The sequence below is a fragment of the Callithrix jacchus genome, chromosome 16 (genome assembly GCF_049354715.1).
Source record: "Callithrix jacchus isolate 240 chromosome 16, calJac240_pri, whole genome shotgun sequence".
NCBI classification, from domain to species: Eukaryota; Metazoa; Chordata; class Mammalia; order Primates; family Cebidae; genus Callithrix; species Callithrix jacchus.
In genome coordinates, this window is record NC_133517.1 from 2415919 (window position 1) to 2439748 (window position 23830).

Sequence of the window (23830 nt, forward strand, 5' to 3'; positions counted from 1 at the left end):
GTTGCTTACGCTGGAGTGCAATGGCATGGTCTCAACTCACTGAAACCTCTGTCTCCTGGGTTCAAGTGATTCTCCTGCATCAATCAGCCTCCCGAGTACCTGGGATTACAGGTGCCCATCCCCACACTCAGCTAATGTTTATATTTTCAGTAGAGATGGGGTTTGGCCATGTCAGCCAGGCTGGTCTCAAATGTGATCCTCCCCCCACGGCCTCCCGAAGTGCTGGGATTACAGGCATCACCATCCCTCTGTTTTGTCACCTCTGAACTCAGAAGGGTATGCTGTAATTTAATTACCTGCCATTTTCTTCTTCCTAAGTAGTACACAAAACGATGTTTTATTTTGTTATGTTTTACAATCGATGATACCTTACAGGCAACGAAACCTAGTCTTTAGAGAACCTTGTTTGAGCCACAGCTTAAAGTATTTGATGATCCTTCGGATATTTTTATAGAGCTTTTGAAACTTCTTTTTTTTTTTCCAAAAATTAAGGGTATATAATTTGCGTTTGTAAACATTTGGGCGGGTTGGAGGCTTGCTGAATTCCTAGCAGGACTGGATGAATCAGCAGTCTATCCTAGTGCCTAAGGCATGGAGGCAGCCTCTGCAAGGCAGGCTGGTCAGCAAAACAGGCGAAGAAGGCGGAGCCCACATTGCAGAGGAATCACAGGCTTGGTCTAGAGAAGGCCGGCAGAGTCCAGACTGAGTATTCCCTTTCCTGTTCCTTGTTCCCAGCGTGGGATCCAATGGCCCAAGAAGGGTGTTTTTTTCTCTCTGACATGAATTCCATGCTCTAAGTCAATGCTCATCCCAGCTGAGCCATTTTCTCCAAAATACCATCCCAACTCCCCAGACACTGCCCGTGCAACTTCGCTGTTGAGGAAAGAAGGCAAGAATGTTAAAACCTCATTTTACCCAGCTCTTAGATGACTCAGCAACTCTAAAATTAGCGTGGTTAGACTCTTGCTACTAAGCATTTAGTGAGATGTCGGTTGCAATGTAAGTAGAGTCGCCACGTCATTGATTGTCCCGCCTATGAAAAGGGGAGCGCTATGAATCATTACATGAGTACCTCAGGTGTGAATGAGGACAGTCCCAGGAAAACCAAGGTGAATATCACCAGAGTGTAAGGTCACCCTCATTATGCAATGTTGTGTAAAGAAAACAGAGGACGAGCCAAGCTTGAGAGTCGCCCCAAGCTCCGGCTCTGGCTTCTTATCATGCAGACAGGTTCTACCCTCCAGAGCATTTCCCTGCATCTTTGTTCTGCCCGGCAGAGGAGGGACTTGCAGACAAAGGGGCACCGTGAACTGTCAGTGGGCCGCACCTGGGCAGGAGCCAGCCTGCCTTATCTCCAGCACCCTCTCCGGCTTCCTGCAGACAGTGTGGCAAGGAGGGGAAGTTCCCGCCGCCAATCCTTTCAATGTGCTTTAGAAATGTGGCCTTACCTGGGCAAGGTCCAAGGGAGGAAGGGCATCGAAATACACATGATTTCTTGTCTCCTTTTTTCTAACTTACTATGCTATGGCGTCAGCCCCATCAGTTCCTCTAATCAGACTTTAGGAATCTGGACCTAGTGGTCTGCAGACTTCACATTCACTTGAAATTTGGCACTATTTTTGGATTAAATAAAACATATATCCACAAATCATAGAGCATCACAAAACTCTTAATTTGTCTCTTACAAAATGCAAAGAGAACAGGGTCGACAGCAGCACATTTAGGTCCTGTCTTTCCTTAGCGTAAATGCCCGCTGCTGGCCACAGCCCCATCAGCTGGCCATTCCTTGCTCATTTAGAACTTCCCGAATTGTCTCCTGACCTCCCCGACCTGCAGTGCGGGACGACTCAAAGGATCCTTGGCTCTTCCCCTTCTGCTGAATCCATGCCCCATATAATTGCATTACATACAACCTGCTGTGCCCCATCTGCCCAGGACTGTTTATCTTCCAGCAACTGGGGTGCCATGGTATCGCAGAGGGCACGTCTGCTCTCGCAGTACAGCTCCCCAGAGACGTCTGCCACATCCCATGACAGTGGCCAGCCCCTGTGCCCCATTGCACAGGAGCACACGCAGGCCCCATGCTCCATCGCCAGCATCTTCTTGGGCAGGACCACACCGGCTGTTTCCACTCTTCACATCTACACGTCCAGTGTGCTCATTATACCTGAGGCTCCGTGATGCAGACCCCGATAGCCTCCTTTCCTCCCGCATTGCTCCTCCTTGAGGGCTTCTGTCCATCTTCTGGTGCTCCCTCTTCTTCATGCCCCAAGTGCTGCGGGACAGGCTCTCCTCGTGGTTGAGGTTATTCCCACACAAGTTAGGAAGGCAATTTTGGCTCTGTGAGTACATCTGTGTTTCACCTTTATCTGCCATCTCAGTCACGCATGTGAACATTTCTGAATAAGCATCATCTGTGTTAGCTCTAAGCTCACCAGCATTCATGTTTGGTCCTCATTTATTGCATATATTTATATAACCCTTTAACATGTGGCAAAGTGTGTGCCAGAAAATCAAACCTCAATCTTGTCTGCAGCCTCACCCTCCCCCCGACCAGGTCCCAGAAAATGCATCAGCAGGTGTCCCTTGCCATGCCTGGCTGCTCCTGTGAGCCACGCCCACACTGGTGCTCCTGGGGATGCTCCCTGGACCGCTGCTCAGCGGCCTGCGGTCTTTGCACTTCTATTTTATGTAAGTCTCCCGCAAGAACATTTCCCTTCCAAGTCTTCTTGCTGCCTCAGTTTTCAGATTCTGCATTTAGAGCGGGATCAGCAGCTTCTTCCCCGCACTCCCTGCACGCTGACCCTAAGTGGCAACCTGTGGGGGTGTTGGAATGTTGAGACCGTGCATCACCAGCACTGGACAGACAGGACCCCAGCCAGTGTCCTTGCCCTGTCCTAACTCCGCCAGCTGCTCTGCTGTCTACCCCCAAGCCCAGGGACCCGCAGGGCCAAGGCCAGACGGGCCGTTCGCAGATACAGTGTTTTCTTCGTTTTTGTCATTTTGAATCTGGCTCTTTCTAGACTTTCAATAAGAAATGGTTTTGTTTGAATAAATTCTGCCTCACTTTTTTTTTTCTTTTTGGGAGCCGTTCATCCCCTGGCACAGGGCTGATTTTTCATAATGAGGCTCTAACTACAATATGTGACATGACAACGTAAAACCATCTCTGTATTTTAACACTCCCTTGCCCTGTGTCAGCCTTCGCTTAGGAAACCAAGAAAATTGAAAACATGTTTTCTGTTTCCACAGGTCTTAGTTGAGGGTCTTATTCAAGGCAATGTGAGAAGAGTGTTTATGACAGTGAAAGTGAATACAGTGAGAATGTCACCCTGCAAGGCCATTCTATTGAATGGGAAGGGAACTAAGAAACCAAATGCATTTCTCAATTTAATTTCTCCATAGATTCACCGAGGCCTGAAAAGAGGGAGACCAAGTGCCCCATCCCTGGGTGCGATGGCACAGGACATGTGACGGGGCTCTACCCCCACCACCGCAGCCTTTCGGGGTGCCCCCACAAAGTGCGGGTTCCCCTGGAAAGTGAGTACCACCTGTCCCTCAAAGAAACAGGTTTCTTCCTATACACGCCAGATCATCACGATGTTATCCTCGTCCTCTTCCAATTTGGAATTTGGAATGGAAACATAAAGTTTTTTGGTCTGGGTGAAGCCGGTTCCATCTAGCTATGGGTTTTTAAATGTAGTGTATTTATAGAAAATTCAAGGCCCAAGAAAACCAACAGCTCAAGAGACAATTGCCATAGGAAAGACAGCTAGCTCCTCACAGTGCCCAGAGGAAGGGCCAGGCCGCCGCAGGGGAGGCCACACAGGAGAGCACCAGGGCGGGTCGGGGGTAGAGGGAGTGGGGACAGTGGGTCAGAGCCTTTTTGGTGGCTCCTAATGCGGCAGGGTAAGCAGCCTTAGGACTGGCCCGTTTGAATGGTTTCAGCAGGCTCTGGGGCATAGGGGCTGTCCCTTATTGTCTGGTACCTGCCCCTGGAGTGATCAGGGAAGAAGAACGGTGCCCCAGAGGGTGAGTGCCCCAGTAAAAGAAGTGGTTGGGCTGTAGGTTCCAGATTGGCTGGATTGCATTTTTTAAAGTGTGCTTGTGGGAAAGTTATCTATTCTCTCCAGGAATTGGCTGCCCTGGGAGGGGCAGTCCCCCCAGAGTCAGCAAGGCCCCAGACATTAAATCATGAGAATATAAAATTAAGGCGTGGTTATTAAACTCTGTGACTGCACAGTTGTCTTTCACCTGGAGGCATGGCCTCCTCAAGCTCAGGACCAGGCGGCCTTCGGGCATCACATAGCAGTCACCGTTGTCCTCCTGGCCTCCTCCCGCAGTGGGGACGCCCTCCTTGATGTTGTCTCGGGATGTCCTGCGGCAGGAGAGGTCCCTGAGCAGGAGCAAGCCTCGGCCCCCTCTCCGCCCTCGGCCCCGCTGTGAGCCTCGGCCCCCTCTCCGCCCTCAGCCCCGCTGTGAGCTCTCCACTGGCTGTGAAGCAGAGGGCAGCCACCTTCTGAGCGGTAAAACATCGACCTGGTCCATCCACCGCTTTGTGAACCGAGTTACTGAGACATCTCTTGGGCCAAAACAAATTGCAAAAATGGAAGTGCTCAACATCATCCTTCTCGGGAGTGAGATTCTGCAAGTCACTAAGTCTAGTCAGCTCAGTGCTATTCTGCTGGATTAGCAGTTCCTCAGACTGGTTCTCTGGCTGTTCACCCAACCATCCTTTTCTCCCAGTAACCAAATGGCAGTGGGGTGTGGGGAGCAGGGGGTGGATGGAGAAAGAATAAAATAATATCACTTAGAAAATAAAGAAGACTGGCCGGGCGCGGTGGCTCATGCCTATAATCCCAGCACTTTGGGAGGCCGAGGCGGGTGGATCACAAGGTCAAGAGATCGAGACCATCCTGGTCAACATGGTGAAACCCCGTCTCTACTAAAAATACAAAAAATCAGCTGGGCATGGTGGCGCGTGCCTGTAATCCCAGCTACTCAGGAGGCTGAGGCAGGAGAATTGCCTGAACCCAGGAGGCGGAGGCTGCGGTGAGCCGAGATCGCGCCATTGCACTCCAGCCTGGGTAATGAGCGAAACTCCATCTCAAAACAAAAAAAAAAATAAAAAAGGAAGAAGACTATAAACAGAGCTTGGAGCTGCAGGGAGCAGATGGAAAGAACTATATGGTAAATAGTGTTCTCTGTCCTCTCCCCCAAGGAAAACAACATCTATGTGAAGGGAAGTTCATGAGCTTCTCAGTTTACACGAGATATGAGCAGAATCATCTCATTTAAGTCCAGTGTAAACATAGCATGAAGTTTAGGGAAATTAAAACTTGATCAAGCTTGCTGGAGTTAATTTCTGAAGTTCTTCCATGCTCACTTGTTCGTGTCTGAATATATAGAGAGGGAGCGTGGTGGATGATGTAACTGAAGCCATCTGAATGTGAAGCTGAGAGATACATGTGTTCGTGTGCTTTGTACTTACGGTAAAGTTTTCTTTCCTCTATGTGCTGTTTCGTGCTTAGTTCTTGCCATGCATGAAAATGTGCTCAAGTGTCCCACGCCGGGATGCACAGGAAGGGGTCATGTGAACAGCAACCGTAACACCCACAGGAGGTAATTCTCATCAGACGCTAATCATTTTACATTTAAAAACGTGGGGGAACCATTCCACCAATAAAATAATGGGTTAGCGATGTGTGATGAAAATGGCTGCATTGTGTCCAAAATGTGACACTTGAAACAGAGAAGAAATATTCTCAGCATCATCAGAGAGAGAAAGGACCTCACCATTTCCTTTCTTAGAAATTTGAGTATTAGCAGCCAGTTATGATAATGAAAAACTATTATATTTGAAGGTCTGGGGTTCCCTATTCGTATAATCATACGAACAGAATGTGCTGTCTTTTGCACCGGAACCTCATCATTGCTGTTTTGACATTGAAAAGAGTTGCTTCTGGGTTATCCTGGATTCCATCCAATAGACATTAAAAAGGTACCGACAGGGCTTCAATGGTTGTGACTATAAACCAGGTGGAGGGTACACAGCATTCCATTGAAATCGCAACTAGCATAAAACACACATATGTGCATTTACATGCAAATGTATTATGTATACATAAATATTTGGGGTGACAATGCTGATCATTTGATATTCACATTTTATATTACAAGTAGATTACATGGTGATGAGGTGCCATTTGACTTACAAGCACTATGCCAGAAAACTTCATATTCTGCACTTAGAATTTCAACTAAGATAAAGAACTGAGTTTCTAAAATTTTTCTAAAGATGCTAAGATAAGTCAAGGACTTAGCTGACTCCTAGAGTCGGACACGTTGCAATCGGAAGGAGCACGTTCACTTAGAATATCAAGACGTTTCCAAATGCTTGCGTTATTTAGCCCTCACATAATGTTTTTGTTTAAAAATGAGTTTGTTACCTTTCACCTCTGAGATGGGGATGGGAGCAAGCATCGACACTGTGGTTTGCAAAACCCTTTGGGATCTTTCAGTGTGTGCGTGGCACTAAGTGAACTATTAATATGACTTAACATTTAGTGGGTGCCAAGTGTGCTGTGAGGCACATGCCAAAACAAATCGTATTATCATTTTAACTCAAGTCCTCCCGTGTTTCCTTTTTCAAACAGTCTTTCTGGTTGTCCAATTGCTGCAGCTGAGAAATTGGCCATGTCCCAGGATAAAAATCACCTTGATTCTCCCCAAACTGGGCAGTGTCCTGACCAGGCCCACAGGTAGGAACTCCCCACAATGTCTTCGGTGCTCTCTTCCTCCTGGCTCCTGCACAGCAGGGCCTCTGGTCCTTCGTGTGTCACTTCCCTGTGGCTCGTCCTCCGCACTCAGCCTAGGACACCTGGGTGTACAGCCCAGCCCACTAGACCAGAGGCTGGTCTCGTTAATGACATCGTCGCTGAAATGAACTACCGAGCCCTCCAGAAGTTAAACTAGAAAATCATCTCTTTGCAAAGGCAACATATTGGAGGTGAATCTAAAAGAATTAATACACGATAGCATGTATGAATCACAATTATGGGTTACTAAGTACACCCATCAGTCAGATGAGCAAGCTTTATGACTGACTTCACCTTTCTGCCTGGAGAAAATGCCATCCAAAGTCACTCCTACCTTCCTGAAATATGTGATGCTATGTATTTATTCTTCAGTTCCACAAACATATGTAATGTCTTTAAAACAAAAATTCATTCCATGATTGACAGCTATTCATAGAATCTCCCCTAGTGGTCCTGGTAGCTCCCAGGCTCTTTGTGCTGTCCAGAAATTTGGAAGATCTTATATCTAAATACTAAACTATGTATGATGATATTTAGTGGGAGGTTATATGTTTATTGCCATAAGATCGTTTTTGCAGGGAAGACGATTTCAGGGTTAAGCTAGATGATAGTTATCTGACTCACTGAAGTGCAAAACCAGTCATTAGACCTTTCCGTATTTTCAAGATATGACTTTCCTTAATATTTTGCTTCTATAGATTTGATTAAAAGAGTCAAAATTGGCATTGAAATCACATGCGTGAAGAACATATGTCAGGTGAAAATTAGGAATTACTAAGTAGCAATGGAAAATCTTAAAGGAGGATTCTTGGTTGGCATGACCGTATGCTCTAGTTTCCCCCCAAGTAAGTTAGTTAGCAAAAATAGAAAGGACATTGCATTTCATCTTGTTCATTTCTTAAAGGTTTAAAATTGTTTTATATTAGAGTATATCTGCAGCTCTAGGGCTCTCAACCAAGTTGTATAGACAATAACAAGATCAATTCATTGCTCAGATATGTTTCTATGGCAGATAAAAAGATTTTTTCGAATCTAATCCAAAACACCTCATTGAAAACTTTGACATTCTAACGAGTTTAACACTTTTCGGTGGAAAAGAGAGAGAAATATATATTTTAATATCGCCAAATGTTGAACGGTATATTTGTTTATGTTCTCTTACCATTAGACCACAGCAGAAAGTCCTCTGTGCTTCATTTGACTGGAATCAGTGCTGTGCAAATGTGATGCCTTTGTTTAATCCAAGTACTCACGCTTAGCTTAGATTGCGATAATTATGTTGTAAACATGATAGCTATTGTGATACAGTAATTTTGATTCATATGAAATGATGCCAACTCAATCGATAAAATACTGAAATGCTATTTGAAGTAATACTTAAATCAGCGTAAACATTCTGACTGAAGACAGGGGAAAAAGGTGAACAGTCCAGAAAGGAACTGCCAATTCAGGAATCGAATCTCGGGTCTCTGGCTGCCCCTCTTAGGCATCAGATTTCTGCCAGCTCTGCAGGACTGAGCAGAGCTGAGCATCACTTCTTCTGAACGGAATATAAGGACATTTCCTCACTGGTCACAGTTGTGACTATTCATTGCCGACCTTATGAACAATTCTAACAAGCAGAACATGCACACCTTGTCAGTGCCTTAGTGCCTTAACCAGTATTTACTGATGGTGACATAGTTTTTTGTTTGTTTGTTTGTTTTGAGACGGAGTCTTGCTCTGTCTCCCAGGCTGGAGTGCAGTGGCACGATCTTGGCTCACTGCAACCTCTGCCTCCTGGGTTCAAGTGATTCTCCTGCCTCAGCCTCCTGAGCAGCTGGGATTACAGCAGTGTGCCGCCACACCTGACTAATATTTGTATTTTTAGTAGATATGGGGGTTTCCCCATGTTGGCCAGGCTGGTCTCGAATTCCTGAGTTCAGATGATCCACCCACCTTGGCCTTCCAAAGTGCTGGGATTACAGGCGTAAGCCACTGCACCCACCTGACATGGCTTTCTTTAAGAACTCAGAATGCTAGCAAGCATCAAATATTTGCTCATGACTTCTTCATAAGATGAAGAAATTTGCATATTCTTAATTTGCTGTTGGAAGGCCTGGCAGCATCATCGTAGCCATACAGAGCCCAGCACATCTTTCCATCTCTCACTGTGGGTCCGGAGCACGCTGCTCTGTCCTGCCATGACCCTGTCTCTCTTACTGTTCAGTGTCTCTGTGGGTACCTTCAGCGGTAGGTATCTTCTGTAAATTGACAGTAACGTGCCCACCAATAGTTTCATTGTATTTCTTTTGTACTACTTCGCCCTGCTCTCCAGGACAAGCTTGGTGAAACAAATTGAATTCAATTTCCCGTCACAAGCCATCACCTCTTCCAGAGCCACAGTGTCAAAAGAACAGGAAAAGTTTGGAAAAGTACCATTTGATTATGCCAGTTTTGATGCCCAAGTCTTTGGTAAACGCCCTCTCATACAAACAGGGCAAGGACGAAAAACACCACCATTTCCTGAATGTAAGCTTTGAGTTCTAACACTCATTTTCCCAAAATGTTTCTTGTGTATGGGCTTATGTGTGTGTCGGGGGCTGGGGGACGTACTTAGATACATGATATACTACAGACAGCTGGCGGGAGAGTGAAATACAATAAGGAAAATGATCATAAGTTGTGTTACTGATTTTATACTGAAAGTTACACATAACATAGTGAGTAGTTAATGAATTAATTATTCTACAAATACGATGCTACTGTTGAATCTAAATATAATAATTCTAAAGAAATATTTAATTCATAGTTAGCTGGAGTTTGGATTACTATATTGAAAAATGTGATGACCGTTGTAATGCAGTAATATTTATTTTTATTGAAATTATGGAAATCTGGATGGGTGCAGTGGCTCATACCTGTAATCCCAGGACTTTGGGAGGCTGAAGAGAGTGGATCATGAGGTCAGGAGTTCCAGACAGGCCTGGGCAACATAGTAAAACCCCATCTCTATTAAAAATACAAAAAATTAGCAAGCATGGTAGTGGGTGCCTGTAATCCCAACTACTCGAGAGCCTGAGGTGGGAGAATTGCTTGAAGCCAGGAGGCAGACATTGCAGTGAGTGGTGATCGTGCCATTGCACCCCAGCTTGTGCGACAGTGCGAGACTCTGTCTCAAAAAAAAAAAAAAAGAAAGAAATTATGGAACTTCGGTAGGTAAAATGTTGAAATGCTGTTTAAAAAATTACTTAAATCAGCAAAATAATTCAAACTAAAGGTGAAAGGGAAGGTAAGAAGTGTAAGAAACAATTCTAGAGTCAGGATTTTACTATAATAGAATAAACCGTGTGGCTGTGGGAATGTTCACTCCCAAACGGAAACACTTAAACTGCATTCATATTCTTTAATGCTAACACATCCACATAGAAGACCGTAACTTGAGTATGGTGCAATGCATAAAACCTGGTGGTTTTTCTTACACATTTCTTCAAGTTGTTTGGAGTCCTCAAACATTCTAATGAAAAGGTGCGAAAGTAAACCTCGGGAACCAACAGAGGCCGTGACTTCTTCATTGCGGTCACTTAACTTCCATAAAGGAAGCAGCTAAATGGTGTGCACGTTGAGTTCTCCTGCACCGCGAGTGTTTACGGCATTCTGCATAGCCATAGAATCCCTTCGAACTTACACCAGGTTACTGAAACGGAGTGCTCTTTTTTTTTTGAGACAGACTTTCCCTCCTGTTTCCCAGGCTGGAGTGCAATGGTGCAATCTCGGCTCACCGCAACCTCCACCTCCTGAGTTCAGGCAATTCTCCTGCCTCAGCCTCCTGAGTAGCTGGGATTACAGGCACGCGCCACCGTGCCCAGCTAATTTTTTGTATTTTTAGTAGAGATGGGGTTTCACCATGTTGACCAGGATGGTCTGGATCTCTTGACCTCGTGATCCACCCGCCTCGGCCTCCCAAAGTGCTGGGATTACAGGTTGAGCCACTGCATCCAGCCCAGAGAGCTCTTAACAGAATGTCTAGCTCATTGTGTGATGCTGAGGAACTCTTTCAGAGAACTAGAATTCCATGTCAAACCCAGTAGTAAACAGACTCAAAAGGAATTCGCCTATCAGGGAGAGGTACATTACACCCCAAAAGATATTTTGCCTGATCTTACCAAAAATAGGTTCTAACCAACATAAATAACCACTAACAACCTGTTAGATTTAGTGGAAAAGTTATACACACAGTTTTATATCTATCTATCTGTGCGGTTTTGTGTGTGCCTATATAGATATACAAGTTTATTATATATGCACACAATATGCACACATATGTATATGTTTAATTCCAGTGAAGCTAGTTTATAAGAGCACTCAATGGACTCATAGAGTATGGATATTGATTTTTAAAAGTGCAAAACGTTCAGTGACATTTTCATATTCTTGTGATTATAGAAATATAACATTTGCCAGTGTTTTAAATTTTGTTTTACAAAGAGTCAAATATTTAAAATAAAAAATATGTAACGTAAAATAAAAAGCTAAATGCTTTTATGTGAGTTCACATTAAACCTTAAGTGTTTCTCCTGTAACCTTGAGTGATGTTTACAAATACTCAAGAACGAAGAGAAATATGTTTAATTCTGTTTTCTCGGTGATGCCTTGTACCCACGACAGAAGCACAAAATGGAAAGTCAGCCTTGATAACTAAATTGCCTTTCTGTTCACCTTGAGAACATTTCCTCCCTGCCCTTCAATTGTCTCTCTCCCTGACTATGCAAAATGCCAGCTCATTAGAGACTCCACCATCGATTTAGTTCCATCTAGTTGAATGAACAACTTCCACTGGTTACGGGACAAAACAAGCCTGCATATCAAACAATACAAATACAATTCCATGTCTAAGTAGAAGTTGTTACTGGGAAAACAAATATTGAAAAGACACTTTTTTTTTTCCGCCACTGGTATCACTGGTCCTCCCATATATGCAGTTTTCCAATGGGCATGCCTTAAACTCTGCAATCCCTGGTGGATTTTGCTAGTGTGTTTTTTATCTGCAATTTTTGCCACAAATGTTGCCAGTGCACCTGCCCCATAACGTTAGTTATGGAGTTCTTGTCATAAGAAGTTTAAATATAAAAGTATTAAGAGAATAGGCATCCTCTCCCAGCATCTACATCACTTGTTCTATGAATCTCTGTGAAAAGCAGTGTGGACAACCCTCATTTAATGTACCCATGGATAATGGATCATGTTTTAATTTATTCTTCACATATTTCAATGCGAGAAGTTATATCTTTAAAAAACAAATCTATTTAATGACTGAAACCACGTACATGCAATTGCTAATCAAATCTCTCTTCAACAGCAAAGCATTTTTCAAATCCAGTGAAATTTCCTAATCGACTGCCTAGCGCAGGCGCCCACACCCAGAGCCCTAGCCGTGCCAGCTCTTATAGCTACGGTCAATGTAGTGAAGACACCCACATAGCAGCAGCTGCTGCCATCCTGAACCTTTCCACCCGCTGCAGGGAAGCCACAGACATCCTCTCCAACAAGCCACAGAGTCTGCATGCCAAGGTAGGTCAGTCCAAGAGCCCAGAGGGTGGGCCAGCGACTGAACCGTGAGAATAAACTGCCTTTCATGTATTTAACCACACTCACCACCACTCCGCTCCCCCACCTCTGAAGCGACCCCCTTCCTGTCTCAGGAAGGGACTCAGAGCAACGCAGACAGGGACGAGCTTGGTGGGGCCCGGGAAGGATGAAAGCGTGCACTTCTTGCTCTGTGGCTCTTCTTGAATAGGGTACCAAAGTTGGGGGGAAGTGAGCTACAGAGAGGGGTTGGGGAGAATTTACACATTTCAAAGCTGTTTTTGCTATGGGGAATTTGGCACACAAGAAAAGAGGATTGCTATTAAAATAAATCTAAACAATGGAAGCCTTTCAGTGTCTGCAAACCAAAGATGGTAAGAAATGTGTGATTAAATGGTGGCTTGTAAAACATTGCAAAATCGACACATGACGGTTTATCATTGCACATGTTACTGCTGTATGACATAAGATAGTCTAAGTTGCTATAGCATTCTCCAAGGACACATACCATAACCTGAATACACGAAATCAACAGGAGGGGATTCCAGGAAGGTTGAGAACTCAGAGCATTCGAATACAAAATCACATTCCGTGAAGTTTTAAAAACACCACCTTTCTGAGGCCCATGACATTAATCACAGTTCTCCAGTCCCCTCTCCTTTCCTTCCCAACTGACAATGAGAAGTGACTTGATGAAAAAAACCCACAAAGCTCCTCCATGCCCTTCGACAGCGAAGGGCTTCTGATGCCACAATCACAGCGATCCACAGAGCTTGTCAGATCGGCTCAGCCGTTTGCCCCTGCTGTCAGCTGGAGCAGGAACTCCCATTTACAGAAAAAGCTTCAGCTCAAACAAATGATTTCCCTACCTAGAAGGCTGAAGCCGCTGAAGTAAGTTTCCAGAATTATGTGAGAAGAAGTGTTAGCTTGCTTTAGGTGGAAGATTTCTGAATTAGATGCTCATCCTGAAACTCTGGCGCTGAAGAGAAGACCGTAGTTCTTCTTTTCCCCTTTAAGTGTGCCGGTCCCCGGCATGGTCAGCTGCTGCCTGAGCCGTGCCAGGCCTTCAGGAGAGCAGGTAACACGGTGCCACCGAGCATTTGACAGAAGAATCGAAATTAGCTTCTGGACAAAGCTGAGCCAAGTAAGCCCCAGGAAGAGTTGGTGGCCAAAAATCACTCAGAAACCATTTTTAAACAAATGAGATTCTTAAACAAAGAGAAACACATCCTCTAAAAATGAAAACCATATACATATGTATACCAGGCCAGCCAAATTCAAAAGATTCCTAGTCACAAATTATTTACATAGGTGATTTAGGGAATTTTAAAATGCAACTTTATTTTGAAATTTATTTTTTTAATCTGAATAAATTTCTCCTTTTAAGAGGTATGTATTCTAATAATCCTCTACTTGGACAAACACTAAAATAGCTTCCTTCTTAGTCCTTATTATTGGTTGTTCAGGCTGTCCTATGAGAATATAGTTACCAATGTTATAATTATCGATGTTACTGAAGTTACTTGGGTAAGTGGTTCTAGAATGGATGCCATCCCTCTGCACCTGGAGATGTGCTCCCGGTCCTCAGAATTCTGCCTCTCACCTTTAGATTCTCCATGTTCTATGACATTGACACCAAGCAACGTATCAAACCAAGATGGCTGAAATTACAGGGCTTTTCCCCTTGTTTATATATGTTCTTCTCTTTTAAAAACGTTATTTCTGGTTAGAAAAGCAATTGTTAAATGGACACGTTTCAAAAATTCAAATAGTCGCTTTCCAGTGCATGTTGTCGGACTCCTGGCGGGAGCTCTCTGTGCCAGGCTGCTCCACGGAGCTCATCCTGCATGCCCAGGTGACAGGAGCACACCGCATGCCTCAGCCTCGCAGTGCCAACTAAGTCTTAACCGCAGAAGCCGAGCAATTGGTGGTGACAAGGGTGGAAGAGATGGAGAGCGCACAGATTGACTTCCCAGAGGAGTTTGTCATGCTGGGAGTCCTAAAAGCCATTTTCCCATGAAAATTGTCTCCTTTGCATAGTAGTTGCTAAAATGGGATAAATATGGCCCCCTAGTTTGTCACTGTGTGCAGAATCCTTCTGCCAGTGCATGCACAAGCACACGCACACACACGCACGTGCACACATTTGCACACAACGGTTACAATTCCTAAAATTCTGTCCTGGTTATCTTATTTTCGTCATGTTGAAGAGAATCTCATACATTCCTGAATTAACAGAAGGTATTTGTTTTAGTGAAAGTGAGAGAGAGCCAAGGTAATTCACCCTAGAACGAAACCTCCGATGAAACTATGCCTGACTGTGGGCCTCTTCTGTCGTCGGTGCTGCCTTTTACTTAATGTGGGATGAAGCAGAGACAGACTTTGCCTCCACATTGAATAGTAGCCCGATTCTCTCTTCACTACGATTTGATTCTTCCTTTATGGCAGGCTCTTGGTATGCTTATTTCTCATAGCTGAAGTGTATCGATCTCTGAGTTTCACGTGTAGAAATAAGGGTCTTGAGATGTACAGCTTCTCCTTACTCTAGACTTTCACAGCTGAGCACTTTGGATGTATTAGTGAGACATCCTGGGAGATGGACTCAGTCAAACCAACCGAAGGCCTCTAAGTGCTAGACTGCTCTGGCCATGGGTTAGGGTCAGTCCCAGACTGCCCTTGAGGAGAAAGGGCAAAGAAAGCAGAGGAAAGGAGTGACCCTCTGGGAGCTGTCCCTGCCTTGCATGGCTCTCGGCAGAAAGCTACGCTTGAAGAGGTGAGCTTCCTTTCATCCAGGGCATGCATGGTGGCTTTGCAATGAATTCGACCAGAACTTGGGTGAGGGCTGAGTTCTCACTTCCCCTCTGCTTCTGTCTGGTTCTTTTACGCAATGAGCATCTCTCATTTGCATGAAGAACTCCATAGGAGTATGAGTTACAGACCTTACTGTCGTCCATGGGCACCGCCTTTTTGACATCAAGCCAAAGAACACTAACCCCCAAATTGCCTTCACACCCACATGTCGGGGCAAATACAGATGAACGGGCTGTATGTATTCTCACAACGGACTCCAAGTTTAATGGGCAATCTGAATTGGTGCTTTGTAAAATCACTACTCTTACAGAAGATCATAGGAGCAGAGGTTGATTTTAGAGGGGCAAAAAAACCTTTGATTTCCTACACACTCGAAAAATGGTGTGGACATCCCAAAATGTTCTCCTTCTTCCAAAGTCCTGTGGCCCCCACCACTGGAACACGTCACTGATCCACCCCTCCCCAACACAGAAGGCTCATACTGCTGTTCACATGCTCAGCCAGCGTCCTTCAAGTGCAGGCTTCCATCATGCCCCAGCCTGCATGTACCACTGCCCAGAGCCTATTATGTCCCAAAGGCAGAAGATTTTCAAAGGAATGATTTGTTATGATACAATCCAGCACGTATGTAATATATTTGTCCCACCAACATTGCTGACATGTTTTAAGTATCTCTTTAAGGAATTAAGCTGGGAGAACACACTTAGCACTATCAATGCTTAGTGGATGACATAATGGCCAAAGTACTTTCATCTGAAGTCTTAGCTTTATTTTTATTTTTTGAGATGGAGTCTCACTCTGTTGCCCAGGCTGGAGTGCATTGGCACAGTCTCCACTCACTGCAACCTCTGCCTCCCAGGTTCAAGCAATTCTCCTGCCTCAGCCTCCCACTTAGTGGGATGACAGGCGTGTACTACCACACCTGGCGAATTTTTGTATTTTTAGTAGAGACGGGGGTTTCACCAGGTTGCCGAGGCTGGTCTCGAACTCCTGACCTCAGGTGATTCACCAGCCTCAGCCTCCCAAAGTTCTGGGATTACAGGCGTAAGTCATGGTATTAGCTTATTTTGATTCTAGAACTTTCTGAGAGAGAGAGAGGATCTGCTCTGTCACCTAGGCTGGAACGCAGTGGTGTGATCTTAGCTCACTGCGGCCTCCATCTCCTCGGCTCAAGTGAGATTCTCCTGCCTCAGTCTCCCAAATTTCTAGGATTACAGGCATGAACCACTGTAACATGGTTCTAGAATGTGGTTGTGAGATGTGTATAATGTCCTTCATTTTAATTTGGAATTAATATGATTCGGAAGACACAAAGGGGCCACAGCTCCAAAAAGCCCCCTTTGGTCTGGCCACGGGGCCTCAGGTGGGAGAGGGTCCTGGGTCCGCAGGGCCTGCTGCACATCTTCGGTGCAGGCCGCAGGCAGATGCACTCCCTCTGTCTTTCCTCCTCCCACCCTGATCACCAGAGGTAGGAGCAGGCCTTGCAGTCTCTCTCTATCCTCATCCCTGCTGCTTGCCAGGCATTCTGTTGTTTGTTTTGGTGTTTTCCCCACCTGTTTAGACAAAATGGCATATGCAGAGTGTGCCTTCAAAGAAAACAAAAAATTGACACTTGCTTGAAATGTTTAAAGTTCAAAGTCTGTTTTGTGCTTGAACACGGCCTAGAAATAACATGATGTGGCACTGCCATTCTTGCCACCTGGTATCAGGAAGTCTGGCGGCCCTCCGGGCGGTGAGAACCCTGATGCCGCCTTTTCTGGTAACTTTAAGAGCAGGGCAGGTTTGCCACACATTGTGAGTGAAGTGTCATGACGGTCGTGAGTGTGGGATCACAAAGAACTGGTTGATCCCGGTGCAAGGAAACTAGCTATTTAATAATTGGCTTTCCAGCCCTGCGCACAATAGCCTAGGGACATGTCCCTTTTGGTATTCAAAAACCTAGTCCAACCCCCTGAATCTAAAATAAAAGTTGAAAAAACAAATTCAGTCAAATTATTATGATTATCAGCTGTCATTTATGGAAGACATGTTATGTGCCAGGTACTATAAGTAAGCATGTGGCTCACATTAATCCTTTTTAATCCCTCTAGAATCTCCGAAAAGCAGATTTTTTTTTTTTTTTTTTTTTTTTGAGACAGAGTCTCGCTCTGTCATCCAGGCTGGAGTGCAATGGCGTGATCTCGGCTGACTGCAACCTCCACCTTCAGGGTTCAAGCGATTCTCCTGCCTCAGCCTCCAGAGTAGCTGGGACGACAGGCGCCTGCCACCACGCCCAGCTAATTTTTGTATTTTTAGTAGAGACAGGGTTTCACCATATTGGCCAGGCTGGTCTCGAACTTCTGACCTTGTGATCCACCCGCCTCGGCCTCCCAAAGTGCTGGAATTACACATGTGAGCCATGATGCCCAGCCCATAAAGCAGATATTATCATCCCGTTTTGCAGATGAAGAAATAGTAGTACACAGACACTAAATGACTTTCTCTGAGAGGCACGACTGCAGCGGTTGGAACAGAAATTTGAACTCATGGGTGTCTGACTTCTTAAAATCTTAGAGGACCTAAACTGCTGGCCAGCCAGCATGGACCATGGTTTTAAGTCCCAAAGATCTCATGGAAGCTGTATTCAATTTCACCTACATTTTACCCCTTATGTTAGTTATTTCTCCTCTGAGGTTTCTCCTCTATTTATGTTGAGTGTATTTCACAAATTTATCATCTAAACAGTCTTAATAATCACTGTTTAGTAAAAATAAGGTATTTTCATTTCATGTGTTTATTAATACCTTGCCTACTTTGAAAACACATGTAAGGTTGCTTTCAGGATGGAAAAGACACTCCCAAAACAAAAAACCCTGAAGCAAGAATGAAAAACATCAGCTGCGAGATGAAAGCCAGGCCCTAATTACGGCAGAAACCTGGTCAGAAGGACACTGAGTTTAGCACTTTCTCTCAGCCAAGTCAACAGGGAGAAGATGGCAGGTGACCCATCCTGTATTCCCAAGGCAGCTTGCCACGTCAGGAGAACAGAGCTTTCTTGTTTTATCAATGTTAGGAAAATTAATAGTTTTCACAATGTGACATTTGAGATAAAATTAGAGTTTTATTTTTACTTCATCACCACTTAAAATCGCGAAAACAGGGTAACGTTATCATTTGCCTGAAAAAGAATGGGAGAAAATAGCCACAGCGTACCTTCTGGATCCAAAGGCCTGCAGTTACTTCTGTGTTTTCCTTTTTGTTCTTTTTCAGAAAACCCATTTCTCTCTTTTTTCCCCAGTAGGAAGCAGAGTAGGAATGGCACACTGTCGTCTGCTGTCAGTGCTATTATAAGTATTTTCCATGTAGAAACAGGGTTCATAGTGAACACTTTCGTGACCACATAATGTGCCGTTAAGTAGGGGTAGCATATTTTCATTAAGTATTTCTCCGTTGGTGGCCGTCTAGGTCATTTCTTAGTTTATAGTAAAGATAAGGATTACAATGAGCAATTATTTCAACCTTCGGTTTAATTGTAATTTACATTACATTTATAAAATTATCTTCACTAAAAATCTATATTCATAAAATAAGCTTCTTGAAGACAAAAGCAACCTATTTTTTAATTTTATTTTCCCTAGACTATAGTGTCTTAAAAATATGAAGTGCTTTCTCAATAACCTAATGAGTAAATAAAACGTAGGTAGCATCCGTGGTTCAAAAGTGGCTGAAATTGATGGTCTAGGGTGTTACCTCTAATTTGGAAAGAACATGAGTAGTAGTAATCCTGTACCTACCCGCAAGAGAACTTTAAATACTTAAATAAAGATCCAAAATAGCCCTTGAGCAAATCAGAACACTAGACGTTTGCGGGGTGGAGGCGCGTGTCTGCCGTAGCTCCCCCAGCCCCTCCCTCCGTTTTGTGCTGCCATTTGGAGTTTCAAGCACAGAGAGAAGTGATACCCATTGATCCTGCTCTGAATAAAAGCCCATGCTGCAAACGTGTGATCGCCCATCTACGGGCAGAAAGGGACCCTTCTCTGGTACTGCGTGTAATTGTTGAAGGCATCTGTGCGCTCACTTAAAGCCCATCTGTACCCTGCTCCCCAGTGAGCCGCCTGCTCTCTCCCAGCGAAGTCAGGTGCTCAGAGCAGCCGGCTGGGCGCAGGATGTAGAAAAGCGCCTCTTTTAAACATTAGGAGTGATTGAGTCAAAATGTATAATTGTAACAACTCCTAGAATCTATCATTGTCTCAATGGACTGTTTAGAATTTGTATCTGTAAAAACTAAAATATATATTAGTCTTGTCTTGGAAGAGTTGATATTTCAGAGAAATCGAATCTGCACTATTTATGGGTTTTGCACTATAAAACTCTGCAGCCCAGTCACATGGCTTCTTTTTCCTAAGCCATCTGTCACAGAGGTCTGGAATTTTATGTGAATGTTGGTTGTTCAGTCTTAACCCAAGTTTCCTTTTTTATTTTTTTTTTGTGAAAAATGTCAGCAACTACAATATTTAGCATTTTACTTTACGTAGGCCATTAAACTTGATTACTATAGCTCTGTTTCATTGCTATTTACATATCAGCTACGAAGCCAAAAATTGTTTTGATGCACTCCTGGCAGAATACATTGTGAGATCATGGAGACAGAGCACATGTGGCACTGATATGGTTAAGATCTTGGATTTTTGTAACTGAGGTTTATTAATGCTGGTATAAAAACGTATTTGATATTATACAGATGGCATAAGATGTTGTGGTTACTAAGTTATTATCCCGGATAAGCTGTACTGCCAAATTCGGGGCTTAAAACTATCACGAGAGATTAAACTATTTACTAAAAAGGGACAGAAAGATACGTTCTTAGTACAACATATTAGAAGTGTATTTACCTCCCACAAATACAGTAAAGCGTATCTATCTCGTAGGCCGAGAGATTGAAAATATGAACGTTGCAGGTAAAACAAGCAAATAAAAGAAGGGCTTTTATTTTCTAAGTCAGGCACAAGCAGCAAGCCCAGTTGATGCAGCCCAGTGGTGCCTGTTTGGGGGGTGGGGGTGGGGGTCGTTTAAAGGGAAGAGTTAAAACAAATCCCCTGGGAAATAGCTGGTTACCTCAGGAGTTAAGGATCTTGTTCAATATTCAAAGAACAGTGGCCAGCCAGAAGAAAAAAAAGAGAGTAGCCGAATTTCAAGAAGTTAATTTGAACTGATGGATGATGGCAAAAATACCAGAAAGGTGTCACTTGACCCATTTAGAAAAATGGCAGGCACCTTCCTCCTACCTTCTGAGAATGACTGTGTGGTAATGTTTACAATTCATGCCACCACATGAGCCAACCCTGCATGCGAATCCTATAGAACATACAAAGCACGTGGGCACTTTGCTGGAGCTTCAGCCAAGTACAGAATGGGCTACTGTTCCTCCCAACACAGAAAAAACAAAACCAAGAAGGAACACATGGCAAAAGGTAGAAGGTATCTCCAGAAGAAATATTGTATGGTGGATTGCTTTTTAAGTCTCACACAAATGCGGAGAAAACAAGCCCCTTTATAGTATTCTGAGGTTTTCACCACAGGGCTTCAACCTCAGGGTGTCAGCTGCTACCCAAAGCCCCCACCCTCACCGGGGTGAAGTGTGGTTTGCAGTGCCTGCCTCCCTCTCCCTGCCCCCCACAATTTAGCAAAGCATTTCCCGCTCAAATAGCCTAGGGCAAAATGTTGCTTTTGTATTAGTTTAATATTCCAATAAAAATTCTCTTCCAGCAGGTTATTTTTGCATATTTCTCATGTGAGATTAATATTGTGATTTGAGGGGCTGGGAAGTTATACATGCTTTTAAGAAGCACAAATGTGAATGCTTTAAATGATGAATTGGGAGAGATAATTCTGTAAACTAGAAAAGAAGATTTGTACACACACACACACACACACACGTTTACAAAGCCGTTTGAGCCAATACATTTAGAATTTGGAGCATCTTATTTACATTAAGCTTACTTTGTTTAAACCCAAACCACAAAGCTCACTAATGGGGCTGTTCTTAAAAGTCTGCCTAAGAATTGAACATTACCCAACGCAAACCAGAAAGCTAGACTTAAAAGCAGATACACTTCCATAAAAGCTTACATTTAAAATGATCCCTTGAAAGCCCCACATGGCTAGGCTATAACTGCAAATGGCTTAAATGTTTTTCTGTTTCCTATTGTACACCAGGGAGCCGAAATAGACGTGGATGAAAATGGCACATTGGACTTAAGCATGAAAAAAAATCGAATCCTGGACAAGGCTGCACCCCTAACTTCCTCTAATACTTCTATTCCAACTCCTTCCTCTTCCCCATTCAAAACAAGCAGCATTCTGCTCAATGCGGCATTCTATCAGGCTCTTTGTGACCAAGAGGGCTGGGACACTCCTATCAACTATAGCAAAACCCACGGGAAGACAGAGGAGGAGAAAGAGGTATTGTTTCCGTATGTCGATCAGTAAGTTGAAGACAGTGTGATTACAGGGTACAACTAGCTTTTCCCTCCTAAATTATATTTCACATTCCTGTTTAGAGGATACATAATTCTGTACCTTGTCTTAGATTTTAATGAAGTGATGATTTTTAATGTCAGAGGGAATTTATTAACAAATCCAACTTTTATTACCACTTTCCTAAAATAATGTCGCTACGGTGAATTTTACTCCTATTATGGCTGAAATTTTGTGTGCTGCCCAAGAGATTATAGGATCTATCCCTTCATATAGCAGCTGTAAGGGGCAATGTATCTTTCAACACTGAAATGCCAGCTTTCTAATTCTTTCTGAATCAGAGGGCTGAAGACAAAATCAAATCAGGGTCGAGTAAGAATCTTTTGAGTCGTGTCAAATTTCTTTCCTCGGTTTTGCAAAGGAACTTTGTGTTAGCAAAGCTATGTATAGACTCATTGTTTGAGGCATTGGATTGAAATGCTGGGTGTCTAAATTGAATTATTCTTAAAGTCAAGGAGACTTATTTGTGTATTCAATTATCTTGGAGTTGGTTTTGCCCCCAAAAGCCACAAGGAGCCACTATGTAGGAAATCATCTAACTTCCACCTTACGGCTTGAGCCAGCGGCCTAGGCCTGATTAGCCATGGACTGCTCTGTGTCATTCAAAAAACTGACAAACGGAACCCTCAGCTGTTGAGACTCTGTGTAATTGCAGATGTGACCCTAATTATTACAGTAAGTGATCCTATTTTGCTGCTTGTCAGGGAAGTTGTTGATGAGCTTGCCAGTTGATATGTGTAAAGAACTCAAGTAGCCATTCTCTGTAGAAGTGTGCGGTGCCTTTTACAGCTTTCTGAAGTTCAGAGACTTTGGATGGGGAGATCTAACTTGATTTTTGCACATGCTTAACATCTCGGAGTATAAGTCAACATACACAGTTTGGATCACAGGATTGGGCTGTTCCCCTCCTCTCCTGTCCTCTCCCCTTTTCCCCTCCCCTCCCTCCCTTCCTCCCTCCCTCTTTTCCCTCCTTCCTTCCTTTTCCCCTTCAGTACAGTTTTGCCAACATCTCCAAGTCCAGGCAGGGATATGGAACCTGGAGATACAGCGATGAATAGAACACGCTTTCACTATGCATGTGCCCAGAGGACCGACCTGTAACCAAACACACTGATACACAGTAGCTCACACAGACACACATGTGGAGAGGGAAGAAGAGCTACCTGCACTGGGTGGCTGGGTGTGGGTCTCTGGAAGGCATCCTCAGCATCTGAGGCAGCCTCTGTGTCTCCAGCACTCAAGCCATCACAAGGAAGGATGAGGGGGTTCACACACTGCAGCTTTTGATCAGACTCAGTCATACTGGTCCCAGACATTTTATTCTGCTTCGTTTTTCAAAATGCACCCAAAGCATCCACAGATGGCCTTAATTAATCCATCGTAGTAAAATTTAGAAGAACCATTTATTAAAAGAATACGTATTTGATGATAACACATGTAAAACTGATGCCTGGGAAATGTAAGAAGCTCATTTGCCTTAAGTGACAACCACAAACTGGCCAGCTTTGCCCGACCACTGTACCCACTGCCATCTCAGGCTTGTGCCAAAGAGCAGAGGTTACACCTAATTCTGTGTACGTGTATCATCTAAAAGTCTGCCAGCGTTCACACCTCTTGAGCCTTCTGCATGTCTTGTCTGAAATGGAAGTAAGCAGCCAGCCAGGAAGTGGGCAGGTTAACAGGCACAACTGTGATGAGATCTCAGTTGTTGAGGCATTCCTGCTACACACATGTTAGCTGTGGGTAAGGGAGTGTCCTTCAGTTCACACCACTGCTTCACCTCCAGCCCGGCCACTGCTGCTCAGATCACGGCAATTGCACCTACACCCCTAAAGGGGAACCTGACCCTCAGCCCAGGATGTGCGGATGTGGGTTCAGTAGAAGTCCTTATGTCACAGGACAAGCAGTGTTTTATGAATGAAGTATAACTGCTTCATGGAGGGTCAAAATCCCAGCATGTTCCCCTTTCTGGGCGTGTCTCAACGTCATCTGCAGAGTGGCACTTGGGCTTACTGCACTCACCCTTGTGACTCTGTTAAATGCATTCACCAGAAAGTGTCAGGAATCAGCATCCCATCCTGACTCCTAGCAAAGTGCATTTGCCTCAGGTGGATTCTCAC

The 23830-nt window shown here is 44.2% G+C and overlaps 1 protein-coding gene across 29 annotated transcripts in view; it reads left to right on the forward strand.

Annotated features, from left to right (window-relative positions):
• The window catches only part of ST18 (ST18 C2H2C-type zinc finger transcription factor), a 319368-nt gene that overhangs the window by 258462 nt on the left and 37076 nt on the right, over window positions 1-23830 (forward strand). For 23 of the 29 annotated variants that reach the window (XM_078353509.1, XM_078353515.1, XM_035277332.3 and 20 more), the window contains 6 exons: window positions 3406-3540; window positions 5532-5622; window positions 6657-6761; window positions 9136-9329; window positions 12157-12368; window positions 21390-21635. In XM_078353509.1, the coding sequence (XP_078209635.1) occupies window positions 3406-3540; window positions 5532-5622; window positions 6657-6761; window positions 9136-9329; window positions 12157-12368; window positions 21390-21635 (983 nt within the window). The remainder of the gene's footprint in view (window positions 1-3405; window positions 3541-5531; window positions 5623-6656; window positions 6762-9135; window positions 9330-12156; window positions 12369-21389; window positions 21636-23830) is intronic. The other 6 variants (XM_078353520.1, XM_078353519.1, XM_078353522.1 and 3 more) reach the window with 1 other exon arrangement.